Consider the following 13,651-nt stretch of genomic DNA (forward strand, 5'->3'; position numbering starts at 1 on the left):
GAACTCCTGAGCTCAAACAATCTGCCCTCCTTGGCCTCCTAGAGTGCTAGGATTACAGGTGTGAACCACCATGCCCGGCCATAACTGTTGGTTTTTAAAAGTTCTCTATAGACTATTTAAAATGAGGTCAATGGTGCAATTCTAAAATGTTCCTAAATGTGATATCTTGATAATAACCTAAGAAAATATTTGGTTGGAATTTGTTTATTGTACTAAAAAATGTTAGTCAATAAGTGATGTGAGTTGATTATGTAAGCAATGTGGCTATAGGATTTTTTTTATTACAAAATTTTAACTGAATAGTAACAACATTGTGCATTTAAAACCAATTTTAAAGGTTCAGCATGCACATTAATTTTCTTTCTTCACATCAAAGCAATACTTGAAATAAACAAAAATCCATGACAATTAGTAAATATGCAGTTATTTTAAAAAATGTGCTATCCTTGTTGCTTAGCAACTATTGATCCTATTATGTGCTTTTTACATACTCTAAAATAATTAAGCACAGGCACAAATTGCTATTTACTTTTTTCAAATGTTAAAAGCATTTAAGCTATGAAGTTTATTTTAATATGTGTTTTATACATTTGTAAAAGGAACATTTCATTCCTATGCAAAGGCACAGTGACCCACGAAAGAGATGACAATGTCCTATTAGTGACTCGCCTTTCTTATGAGAGGACTTTTAGGGAACTTTTTACTCATAGTCTCAATAGCTAACATAGCCAAGACATAATTATCATCCTTGGCTTTACTGCTCTGAATCTTGATTTGCTGCTAGCTAAACGATAACATTTATTAACAAAATCCATGTCCTCTCAACAAAATGAAATGTCCATTTATACTATAGAAAATTATACATGCCAAAATACATCTGTGATATAAATATATTAGAAAGATATCCTGGTCTTAGTATGAACTTGGAGAATATCATATAGGATTATTTTCACAATCAAATTAACTTAACAGCATAAAGCAAGAACATAAATGCTTTTATATGGCCAGCTGCTAACGCTAACTTGTTCTATTCTCTGTGTTAGCAGCTCAGGGATGGGTACGGTGAGCATAAGAACTACAGTGGACCATAAACACAGAGACCGTTTCTCCAGTGAAGTGTCTCTGAAAACCCCTCGTATGGCATGAACGTGGAGATGGGAACTTCTACATGAGCAAAGGCAGGAAAGTTCACTGCATCAGTCCAAGAGAAGGAGTTCAGGAGTTTGAGAAAAGGGAGGGATCTCTGAATCTCTACCTATGTTAATTCCATTAGTGAAATTTCTGAGTCAAAAGATGGGACTCACTACAATGTCTGTTGATACATACGGAAAAACTGCTCTCCAAAAAGGTTGCTTTAATTTCTACTCCCTTTAAGAGTAGATATGAGAGACTATCTCACTAGACCTTCACCACAGTGTTAAAACTATTCTATCAGTTGGATAGGTAAATAAAACCTCTCATTGTTTTAATTTGTATATTTTGGACTACTAATTAGGTTGATTTTCTTATTTTTGAATTTTTAAACATGGATTGGTAAGGATAGAAGAAGCGAATAAGAGCAGACCAGCCAATTGAGTATACTAGGTTAATAAAAATTAGAAAGAATTAAAGAAGTTGAGCCTTAGAGAAGAAAGAAAAGGCCCGTGCTACAAAATAAGAGTGAGATACTTATAGCAACTTTATTCCATATTCTCAAATTTTGTTTTTGCCCATATGTAACTATTGTTACAGTGATCATTTTTATTATAGTATGACTGTGTGCCCTGAGGGACAAGGTAAGTATTTATTTTTAGAGGGTTAGTACTGGCTAAGTATGACCATCTATTTGAAGATTGGAAATGAAAGCAACAAATTTAGCATTGATCTGAGCCAGCAACAGTACCTAAAGGGTTTCACTCTGGATGGCAGAGTGGGGGATTCCTGGTGGAGATGCTAGTTTGAAGGTGGCCACTGCTTGTTGCTTGAGGTTACAAGTTATGGGGTCTAGTCCCGAAGGAGAAGAATCTGATAATAACCAAACAGGTTGTCAGGAGTTCAGTAAAACAATCTTTATTTCAGCGGCTAGCTCCAATTCCAGAGGCAAACTTAAGACATAATAAGAAAACTAAGGTGGAAGGCCAGGGCTAGGCAAAGAAAGCAGCTGGGGAAGAAAATGAGTTGGGAATGCTTTGGCTCGGTATGCAGGATAGGGCCGCAGGGATCAATCAATGTATTAGAAGTTTATGGCAGGTAGACCATGGCTGTGCATGGCCCAAGAAGGTAGGGATTAACAATCGTAAAAATATTACTTATATTATTTAAAATTAGGAAAGTAATACATATCCATTGCTGAAACTTTGAAAACTATATTCTGCTGTTACATGCCTAGAAAAAAAGAAAGAAAAAAACCATACTATAGAAAAGTCCAAAGACCAAAATCAATGCAATTTTTTTTTCATAATCTAGGAACAAAAATCTCTTTGTAAATAATGGCAAGCTAAATCCTTATTCATTTCACTTTGCCAAAAGTTCATAACTAAATAATTTTAAGTCATTTTCCATTCTCTTATATTATCTGCTTATAATAGAAACAGAGAAGTTGTGAGAATTAATATTTCTCTGCTTTTAGAACATGATCAAATGCAGATTCTGACACTTGAGGAAAAAAGGTAAATACTTAAAGGAAAAATTATGCTTTTCCATGAGAACCAAGGGCTATGTTAATCTTATAATATTTCAAAATCTGTTCTTACCTTTTTATTTCCCATTACATTGTTTATTATTTTGGAAAGGATACACCTCATAAGCATGTTTGGTCCAGGAAATTCCAGAAGGAATCAAAAATGTGCATAGAAACAAAGAAATCTATGTGGAATAGTCTTCTGGCAAATGCACAGAATTTTAGAAAGCAAATGGGACATAGGCTGACGAAAGCCACACTACTGTTACCTTCTCCTTCCAGTTATCATCATTCATCAGCTTCTGTCTAAGGGTTTCCTGAAGCTGCTCGATGCTTTTCTGATGTGAAGTCAGCATCAATTCCCTGAAAATCATAAATCCAACAAATGAACAAGTAAGACTCACCCCTAACACTATTCCTAAATTGTAGTTCGTGGCTCAGAGAATATTATTTCACAGCTTAGTTGTTTATTCTCTTTAGCAATATATATATTGCTACTACGTACTATCAATATTTTACTATCAATGATCCAGCCAATATTTTAACTGTTAACAGCAATTTATAAATACTGCATACATGGTAAGTGTTTTCCCAGGCTTAATTTTTGCTTAATAAGTAATGCTATTATTTTATATGAAAGAGTAATAACATATGTAGAGTCTCAAATATAATAAAACTTTATAAGTTGGGTTCAAAAAGTTTAGGACTAAATTCTAGCACCAGACATGTTGGGATATGCCATAAAGTCAACACATATAGCAGTTCCTGAGAAATTTATTTTTCTTTTACTTATCTAAAATATTAATAGCAACAAACCAAATTAAGTAGAAGGTAATGTCAGGGATGCGGTATAGTACAAAACATATTAAAATTAGAAAAGAAAACATAAAAAACACTTTAATATTTTAATCCACATAATGGACCTCCATGCTTAGTTTGTGATCCTCTGGGTAGAAGTAAGAACAGGAGGAGATTCATGAGAAAACTTCAGAAGGGCACTGAAACTAAGACTTAGAATACCACTAGTAGCAGCAAAAGCATGCTTGTTGATCAGGGCTCCTTCCCACTTGCATAATCACCATGACTCTTTTTGTTTTCTATGGATGTAATAACTTCTGCATTGCTTATTCCTTCTTCTAATCCCTTTGTTTTCCATCATCGTTCTTTTCTTTTTAGCTTTGACCCCTTTTCAGACTTGAGACTTTCATTTATAACTAACTACCTGTTGCACAGCACCGCCCTAATGATCCATCCACACATCAAAAACCAAATTTACCATCTCCTGTAATCTTTCCTTTCCTCCTGACTTCTGAAAACCTTCAATGGTGAAAACCTTTGGCTTGAAATCCCTGAGTCATCTCTGATGCTTCCTTCTCCCTATTCTACCACAACCATTCAATAGCAAGTTTTATATATTCTGCTTCCTTGGTGTCTCTCAAACTAATTCCTCCTTTCCTTTCCCACACAAAAAGCCTTGTTAAGTTTCTTGACTTTATTTCCCACCTAGAGTATTGTAATAGACTCTTAATCTTTTGATCTCTATTCCAGTCTCACTCTTATAATATTATTGAACATTTTTACCATAATAAAAATAGTGCCTACATTTCTAGGCTAAAAAATTTTAATGACACAAACGTAAGAAGACACCGTTGATTTAGTAATCCAGACATGAATATCATTTGAGGAAAATTTATTGGAAAAAAATAAAAACTCCCAGACATCCTTTTCCAGAAGCATAGCTAACCTTATAGATAAGTATAAACAAATATTTTCTGTATAAAATAATATTTTAATTATATGTAATTAGTGGCTCTAACAAAAAGAAAGAACTAGAACACTGGACAAAAATGTAGAATGTATGTCAGGAGGGTAACTATCAGAGATCAAGTGTTATTTGTTCCTTTCATTATTTGAAAGGAGTTTAAGGTATTAATTTTCGACTTTATTAAGTATGCATGGTAAAATTTCAAGAGTAACCACCAAAAGAATAGAAATAAAATATACTATTAGTGAAAAAATGCACTAAGGAAACAGATGTCCAAAAATCCTCCTTGCAAAAAGACCTGAAGGATAAAATAATGTAGAAAAAGAGGGAGAAATAGAAAGCGTAAAGTAATAATCACAATAATGGTAAATAAACTAAACTCATAAGTTAAGAAAAAAACAGACTTGGTACCAACAAACGAACTAATAAAGAAACTCTAGCTATATGCTTTCTATAAGAGACTGTCCTAAAACATAAGGACATGGAAAGATTGAAGGGAAAAGTTTGGAAAAGATATAACAGGGATATGTTAAAGAAAAGGAAGTGTGTAACTATGTTAATATCAGCAAAGTAGACTTTAAGACAAAAGTCATTATTCAGAGCTGATAATGCTAATAGGTTTAATTTATTCTGAATATTCTAAACTTATATATACCTATGAAAATAGCCTCAAAATATATAAAGCAATACTTGATACAACTATAAGGAGAAAGTATCAAATCCCTATCCCAGTGGTAGATACATCATAGCTCCCTCAGTTATAGATAAGTCAATCCAGGACCACCACATAAGGCAATGGAAGTACAAACTGCATAACTCCAGATCGTTATGTAAATGATCTCTTGTAGTTGTGTAATATAGCAGCACGGGGCCAAGCAAAGAAGTAATTCAGTAAATATATAGAAGATTTAATTTAAGGTTCATATAGATAGACTTAAGGTTCATATATAGAACCTTGTACAAAATTAGTGGAAAAATACATAATTATTTTCCAGATCATATGGAATTGACCACTTACTAGTAAGTTTCAGCAAATCTCATACAATTTATACTAAAAACCTGCATTGTTCAATATGGTACCCACTAGCCTCACATAGCTATTGAGCATTTAAAATGTGTCTAGTCCAGGGGTGGGGAACCTGCAGCTGCTTGTGGCCCTCTGGATGCCCAAGTGCAGCCCCTTGACCAAATCCAAACTTCATAGAACAAATCCTTTTAAAAATTTGGATTCAGTCAAAAGGCTGCACTCAAGGATCCAGAGGCCACATGTGGCCCCAAGGCTGCAGATGTGCTGTAAGTGTAAAATATGTATCAGATTTGAAAATTTAGTACAAAAAAATCTAAAATACTTGTGATAAAGTTTAAGATGATTACATATTTAAATGATAATATTTTGGATATATGGGTTAAATAAAATGTATTATTATATTTGATTTTGCCTGTTTATTTTTATTCTTTTAATGTGGCAACTAAAAATTTGTTGTAATTTTAAATCACATATGTGATTTACACCTGTGGTCCTGTCAGGGTTGATTTCTCAGGGTTTTGTCCTGGTTCTGTGGCTCCTTGCTTGGAAAAATTGCAAGCAGGGCCAGTGTGACAGAGTAATGACAGACACTTAGCACTTCCACACAAGCAGCCTTTATTGCAGGCTTTTCAGCACAGAATAGGAAGCGAAAGTGCATTTCCTTAGGGGAAATGAGTCTACCTCTGTGAGTGGAGAAGACACTGGGGTCTTACCACACTTCTACTTTTATGTCTACAGCTTATGATATGCTAAATGGTGAATGGAATATTCATTATTTCTCTGGGAAAAGGGTGGAAAGTTTTTAGAGCTAAGGGCCCTCCCCAATTTTATTCTTATAGGTAACTTCCAGGGGTTGCCATGATATTTGTAAACTGTCGTGGCACTGATTGGTGTGATTTTTACTATGCTAATGTATGTTAATGGAGAAAAGGTTACCTTTGGACATGAGCTCCTAGTCTCTGCATATGCTCCTGGCCAGAAAAAGTCCCTAACCTCAAGTTCCTGCTGTTGCGGGTTTGGTTCTAAATACTCATTGGCCTCCTCATTTTTGCCCTCCTCCTCTTTTCCTGTGGTTAGCACCGCAAACCTGCATCTGTCCCTAACAGTCCCCAACCCCCGGGCCACAGATCAGTATCAGGACCAGGCCACAGAGCTCCACCAACACCCTCCTATCCCTCCACCTCCCATCCCCTTCAGCCATGGAAAAATTAAAATTGTCTTCCATCACACCTGTCCCTGGTGTCAAAAATGTTGGGAACCACTGAGAACAGCATTATTATAATCTGTATTCTGTGAAAACAAAGAAATGTCAGTAACAAAAGATAAATAAAATATCTCCATATATTTGAAGATTATTAAAAATGTATTTCTGAATAACTCATGGGTGCAAATAGAAAAAATCACAATTGGTATTTAAATTTACTTAGAACTGAACAAAAACGAAATTGTTACATATCAAAACTTATGGAATAAAGCTAAAACAGAATGGATAAATAAATCGTGGTATTCCTTAGAACACAATATAGATAAAAAACGAATAACCCTCAGCTACATGCAAATTCATGAACAAATCCCAGGAACAAAATATTGAGCACAAAGAACAAATCACAGAATAATATATACAATGTGATTTTATTTCTATGATGATAAAATATATGTAAAATCTGATATTATATCTTTTGGAATATAAACATACTTGGTAAAATTATAAAGAGAAGTAAGGGCACAACAGGTTCTTTGTAGGTTTCTGTAGATGTTCTTTATCAGTTTGAGGAAGTTCCCTTCTATTCCTAGTTTGCTGAGAGTCACAAAATGCAGGCTGGTGGTTATCTCCGAGGAAGGAGAGAATGGGATGGAACTGGGGAGAAGGAGAAAGGATGTTCAAAGCTAATGGTAAGGTTATTTTTCCTAAACTGAGTAGGTGATACACAGAAGTTCATTGTATTGCAGTTCTTTATACCTATATAAACCTTCTATGTATCTACTCAATATTTATAAAAATAAGTATTGATAAAGCCTGAGAATAGAGTAGAATGGGTATGTGGAGGAGAGAGAATTCAAGGTAAAAACCAAGGTGAAGAAATGGGCAGGTGAGTAGTAGGTCTTTCTCATGTATGGTGGGGTTTACTGTCCTCTATGAATAAGACAGTGTCATTTGCTTGTATTGCTTGATACAGAAATGAATTAAGAAGGCAGAGCCACTGTCCAAATTGTGCTCAACACCCAGCAAATGTGAAATGGATATTTATCTTTTAAAGTGTGAGGCAGACTCACCAGGTTCTGATGTGTGCAGAGCAGGCTCTAGGCTGGAGAAAAGGAAGTGAAGCAAAAGGAATAAAGAATGAGGACAGCAGACATGGGATTACATTAAAACCTTTACTTGTGGTTTTCTTCCAAATATCTGGCTGCTCTTGTCTCCTTTGCAGACTCATGTTCCTCTAATGCAATCTAGCTGCTGACAACTCCCGAATTTTATCTCTAGTTCATATCCGTTCTCTGATTATCTGACTCATGTACCCAACTCTCCATTGACTGTTCTACTTTATTTCTACATCTCAAATTTAACATCTGCAATCTCAGTGTTTTACAATACCAAAGTTTATTTTTTTGTTCATATTATGTGTCCCTTGCTGCTCTAATCCACATATTTTATTCCAGGATCTATCCCAGGGAGCAACTCTTACCTGGGAATGCTGGTTTTGTGGCAGACAGAAAAGAAAAATGCCAAAACATAGGATCTCTTAAAGCTTCTGCTTAGAATTGATGTATATCACTTCTCTCACATTTCAATGGCATGCACAAGTCAAATGGCCAAGTCTGAGAGTAGTCAGGTGTAGAAAGTATAGTCCTCTCACTGGGAGGTGCACTAGAAGGCATCTGGCTGGCACCAGTGGATTCCATCATGACTCTGAAATCCCATAAGAAGTCTACCCTGAAAGCGGGGAACATTCCTTGCTTGGACTATGGCTCTTTCCCCAGGGAGTAAGTTCTCAGTCCAGTTTTTGACATAGCTGCTAGCTTTCCTCTCTGAGATGTGCTTCTTTTTCATTATCCAGCTTGGTCATATCTGAAGAGACCATTAGAGATTTTGCCCTGATGGGAAACAAACAACTTTCTCAACTTCCTTTGGGTCTGTAAAAGATGGTGGTGGCGGTGGGAGGTGCTCCTTTGTAATCCCCCACTCCTAGCCCCTCTCACCTCCAGGCAACCGATGGTTTAGTTTCTGTCACTGTAGATTAGTTTGCAGTTTCAGAGTATATCTATATGAAATCATACAGTATATTCTTTTTTTGTCTGTCATCTTTTACTCAGCATGATTAATTTTAGATTCATCCATGTTGTATGTACCTTGTATCAACAGTTCATTCATTTTTTTTTTATTTCAGCATATTATGAGGGTACAGATGTTTAGGTTACGTATGTTGCCCTTTCCCCCCGCAGCCTCCCTAAGTCCGAGTTTCAAATATGTCCATCTTTCGGGTGGTGTGCATTGCACTCTTTGTGTATGCAAATACCACTCCCCTCCTCCTCCCTCCCCCCTCACCCCTGCCCAACATCCAATAGATGTTATTCTTATATGTGCATTTATGTGTTGATCAGTTAATACCAATTTGATGGTGAGTATATGTGGTGCTTGTCTTTTCATTCTTGGGATACCTCACTTAGTAGAATGCATTCCAGCTCTATCCAGGAGTATACAAGAGGTGCTATATCACCATTGTTTCTTAAAGCTGATTAGTACTCCATGGTATACACATACCACATTTTATTAATCCACTCATGTATTGATGGACACTTGGGTTGTTTCCACATCTTTGCAATTGTGAATTGTACTGCTATAAACATTCTGGTGCAGATGTCTTTCTTATACAGTATCATTTGGTCTTTTGGGTAGATGCCCAGTAATGGGATTACTGGATCAAATGGAAGCTCTACTTGTATCTCTTTAAGATATCTCCATATTGCTTTCCACAGAGGTTGCACTAGTTTGCAGTCCCACCAACAGTGCATGAGTGTTCCTATGTCTCCGCATCCATGCCAACATTTATTGTTTTGGGACTTTTTGATGAAGGCCAGTCTCACTGGAGATAAGTGATATCTCATTGTGGTTTTAATTTGCATTTCCCTGATGATTAGAGACGTTGAGCATTTTTTCATGTGTTTTTTGACCATTATTCTGTCTTCTTTTGAAAAGTTTCTGTTCATGTCCTTTGCCCACTTTTTGATAGGGTCGTTTGATTTTTTCTTGTTGATTTTCCCGAGTTCTAAGTAGATTCTGGTTATCAGCCCTTTATCAGATTTGTAGCATGCAAAAATTTTCTCCCATTCTGTAGGTTGTCTGTTTGCTCTTGTGACTGTTTCTTTGGCTGTGCAGAAGCTTTTTAATTTGATCAGGTCCCATTTATTTATTTTGGTTGTTGCTGTGATTGCCTTTGGGGTCTTCTTCATAAATTCTTTGCCTAGGCCAATGTCTAGAAGAGTATTTCCAACATCTTCCTCTAGAATTCTAATAGTTTCACTCCTTAGGTTTAAATCTGTTACCCAGCGTGAGTTGATTTTTGTGAGAGGTGAAAGATGTGGATCCTGCTTCAGTCTTCTACATGTGGCTATCCAGTTTTCCCAGCACCATTTATTGAATAAGGATTCTTTTCCCCAGTGTATATTTTTGTCTGCTTTGTCAAAGATTAGGTGGCTATATGAGGACGGTTTTATATCTGGGTTCTCAGTTCTGCTCCACCGGTCAATGGCTCTATTTTTGTGCCAGTACCAAGCTGTTTTGATTACTACAGCCTTATAATAAAGTTTGAAGTCTGGTAAGTTGATACCTACCATTTTGTTGTTATTGCCTAGTATTGTTTTTGCTATGCGGGGTCTTCTCTGGTTCCATACAAAGCGTAAAATTAATTTTTCTACATCTGTGAAGAATGATGTTGGTATTTTAATAGGGATTGCATTGAATCTGTAGATCACTTTGGGTAGTATAGACATCTTAACGATGTTGATTCTGCTGACCCACGAGCACGGTATGGTTTTCCACCTGTTTACGTCCTCGGCTATTTCCTTCCTCAATGTTTCATAGTTCTCCCTGTAGAGGTCTTTTACCTCCTTAGTTAAATATATTTCTAGATACTTTATTTTCTTAGTTGCTATTGTGAAGGGAATTGAGTCTTTGATTTGGTTCTCGGTATGACTGCTGTTGGCGTATATGAAAGCCTCTGATTTGTGTGTATTGATTTTATATCCTGAGACTTTACTGAATTCATTTATCAATTCCAGCAGCCTCTTGGTTGAATCCATGGGGTTTTCTAGATATAATATCATGTCATCAGCAAGTAGTGAGAGTTTGATCTCTTCTGTTCCCATTCGTATGCCTTTAATCCCACTTTCTTGCCTGATTGCTGTGGCCAGGACTTCCAGCACTACGTTGAATAGAAGTGGAGATAGTGGGCAACCTTGTCTGGTTCCAGTTCTAAGTGGGAATGCTTTCAATTTTTCCCCATTCAGTATGATGTTGGCTGTGGGTTTGTCATAAATGGCTTCTATCATTTTTAGGTAAGCCCCATCCATGCCTATTTTGTTAAGTGTTCTTATCATAAAAGGGTGTTGAATTTTGTCAAATGCTTTTTCTGCATCTATTGAGAGAATCATATGGTTTTTGTTTTTGCTTCTGTTTATGTGGTGAATTACGTTTATAGATTTGCATATGTTGAACCATCCCTGCATCTCTGGAATGAAGCCCACTTGGTCATGATGAATTATTTTCTTAATAAGCACCTGGATTTGGTTAGCTAGAATTTTGTTGAGAATTTTTGCATCTATATTCACAAGGGATATTGGTCTGTAGTTTTCCTTTTTTGTTGTGTCCTTTCCTGGTTTTGGTATCAGGGTTATGCTGGCTTCATAAAATGTGTTGGGGAGGAATCCATCCTTCTCGATGCTGTGGAATAATTTCTGCAGGATAGGCACCAGTTCTTCTTTGTAGGTGTGGTAAAATTCGGGTGTGAAACCATCTGGTCCGGGAATTTTCTTTTTTGGAATGTTTTTTATTGCTGTTTCAATTTCAGTCCTTGATATTGGTCTGTTCAGGAATTCAATTTCTTCCTGGTTGAGCCTAGGGAGGCTGTGTGTTTCTAAAAATTTGTGCATTTCCTCCACATTTTCCAGTTTGTGTGCATAAAAGTTTTTGTAATATTCATATATTATATCTTGAATCTCCACAGGATCAGTTGTAACTTCTCCTTTTTTGTTCCTGATGGAGCTTATTAGGGATTTTTCTTTTCTGTTTTTTGTTAGTTTAGCCAAAGGTGTGTCAATTTTGTTTATTTATTTATTTATTTTTTCCTTCTATGCCAATTTGTTGAGGTTTATATCATGGAGTATTCTGGATTTTATCAAATACCTTTTCTGCATCTATTGAGATGATCATATGGCCTTATTTTTGCTTCTGTTTATTTGGTGAATCACATTTATTGATTTGTGTATGTTGAACCATCCCTGCACCATGGGGATGAAATGCAGTTGATCATCATCAATTATCTTTTTTATGTGCTACTGAATTTGGTTTGCTAGTATTTTGTTAAGTATATTTGCCTTTATGACCATAAGGGATATTGGTATGTAGTTTTCTTTTTTATTTATTTATTTATTTATTTTTTTATTTCAGCATGGTATGGGGGTACAGATGGTTAGGTTACGTGTGATGCCCTTACCCTCCCTCCCCCCGAACCAACTTTTTGTTTTATTAATATTCCATATAGTTTCCCTGTTGTCAATTTCATTTAGTTCTGATTTGATCTTACTAATTTCCCTTCTTCTGCTGGGTTTGGGGTTGGTCTGTTCTTTTTTTTCCAGTTCTTTCAGTCTATTCATTAGATTGTCTATGTGTGATCTTTTTGACTTTTGGATATAGGCATTTATGGAAATAAACTTTCCTCTCAGGACAGTTCATTCATTTTTTATTTCAAAATATTAAGGGGCTATGAATGTTGTAGGTTACATGGATAGTTCATTAACTTTTATTCCTGTATAGTATTCCATTGTATGGATGTACTATAATTTTTTAAAAATTTGCCAATACAGAAATGGATGGATATACTATAATTTTTCATCCATTCACCTGTTGATGAACATTTAGGATGTTGCACAGATTTGGGCTATTACAAGTAAAGTTACTATCAATATCTGCACACAAGTTTTTGTAGGGATGTATGCTTTCATTTCTCTTGGGTATATATGTAGGAATGAAATGACTGAGTAACAAGGTAGGTATATATTTAACTTTTTAAGAAACTTCAAACTGTTTTCCAAAGAAGTACCATTTTATATTCCCATCAGCAGGGTATGAGAGCTCCACTTCTTCCATATCTTTGCCAACACTTTATATTTTCAGGCTTTTTAATTTTAGATATCCCAAAAGTATGTATCTCATTGCAGTTTTAATTTGCATTCCTCTAATGACTAATGATATTGAACATCTTTTGATGTGCTTATTGGCCATCTATTTTGCATGTGTCTATTCAAATCTTTTGTTAATTTTTATTAGAATGTTTATGTTCATATAACTGAGTTTCTAAATTCCTTTATATATTCTGGAAACAAGGACTTTATTACATATATCCTTTGTAAATATAACATTTCAGTCTTTTCATTATTTCAACAGTGTCTTTTGAAGAACAAAGGAACACAATTTTAATGTTGATGAAGTCATAATTTATCAGTTTCAAAATAGATTATGCTTTTGGTGTTGAATCGAAGAAATCTTTGCCTAACCCAAGGTCACAAAGATTTTCTCCTACATTTTCTTCTAGAGGCTTTATGGTTTTAGGCTTGATATTTAGATCTATGACATATTCTGAGTTAATTTTTGTATATATTTCCATGTATGAATCATAGTTCATTTTTTTGCATATGGATACCAATTGTTCCAGTACCATTGGTTTAAAAAAAAAACAACAAACTATTCTTTCTCCAATGAATTACTTTGGCATCCATGTAGAAAATGAATTGACCATGTATATGTTTGTCTATTTCTGGATTCTCTATTCTGTTGTATTGATCTTTTTGTCTATCTTGATCCTACTATCATACTGTCTGAATTATTTGTAGCTTTATAATAAGTCTTGAAGTCAGGTAATGATGTTGCTCTTTAGACTATTAAAAGTTTTTTCTGAAGTTTTTTTGGTTATTCTAGTTCCTTTGC

General features: G+C 35.3%; 1 protein-coding gene across 1 annotated transcript in view; it reads right to left on the minus strand.

Annotated features, from left to right (window-relative positions):
- LEKR1 (leucine, glutamate and lysine rich 1) overlaps positions 1-13,651 on the minus strand; it is a 191,813-nt gene that overhangs the window by 29,310 nt on the left and 148,852 nt on the right. Inside the window, exon 10 of the mRNA XM_012642881.1 lies at positions 2,929-3,022. Coding sequence (XP_012498335.1) covers positions 2,929-3,022 — 94 coding nt within the window. The remainder of the gene's footprint in view (positions 1-2,928; positions 3,023-13,651) is intronic.

The sequence above is a fragment of the Propithecus coquereli genome, unplaced genomic scaffold (genome assembly GCF_000956105.1).
Source record: "Propithecus coquereli isolate 6110/MARCELLA unplaced genomic scaffold, Pcoq_1.0 Scaffold19, whole genome shotgun sequence".
In the NCBI taxonomy this organism is placed as follows: domain Eukaryota; kingdom Metazoa; phylum Chordata; class Mammalia; order Primates; family Indriidae; genus Propithecus; species Propithecus coquereli.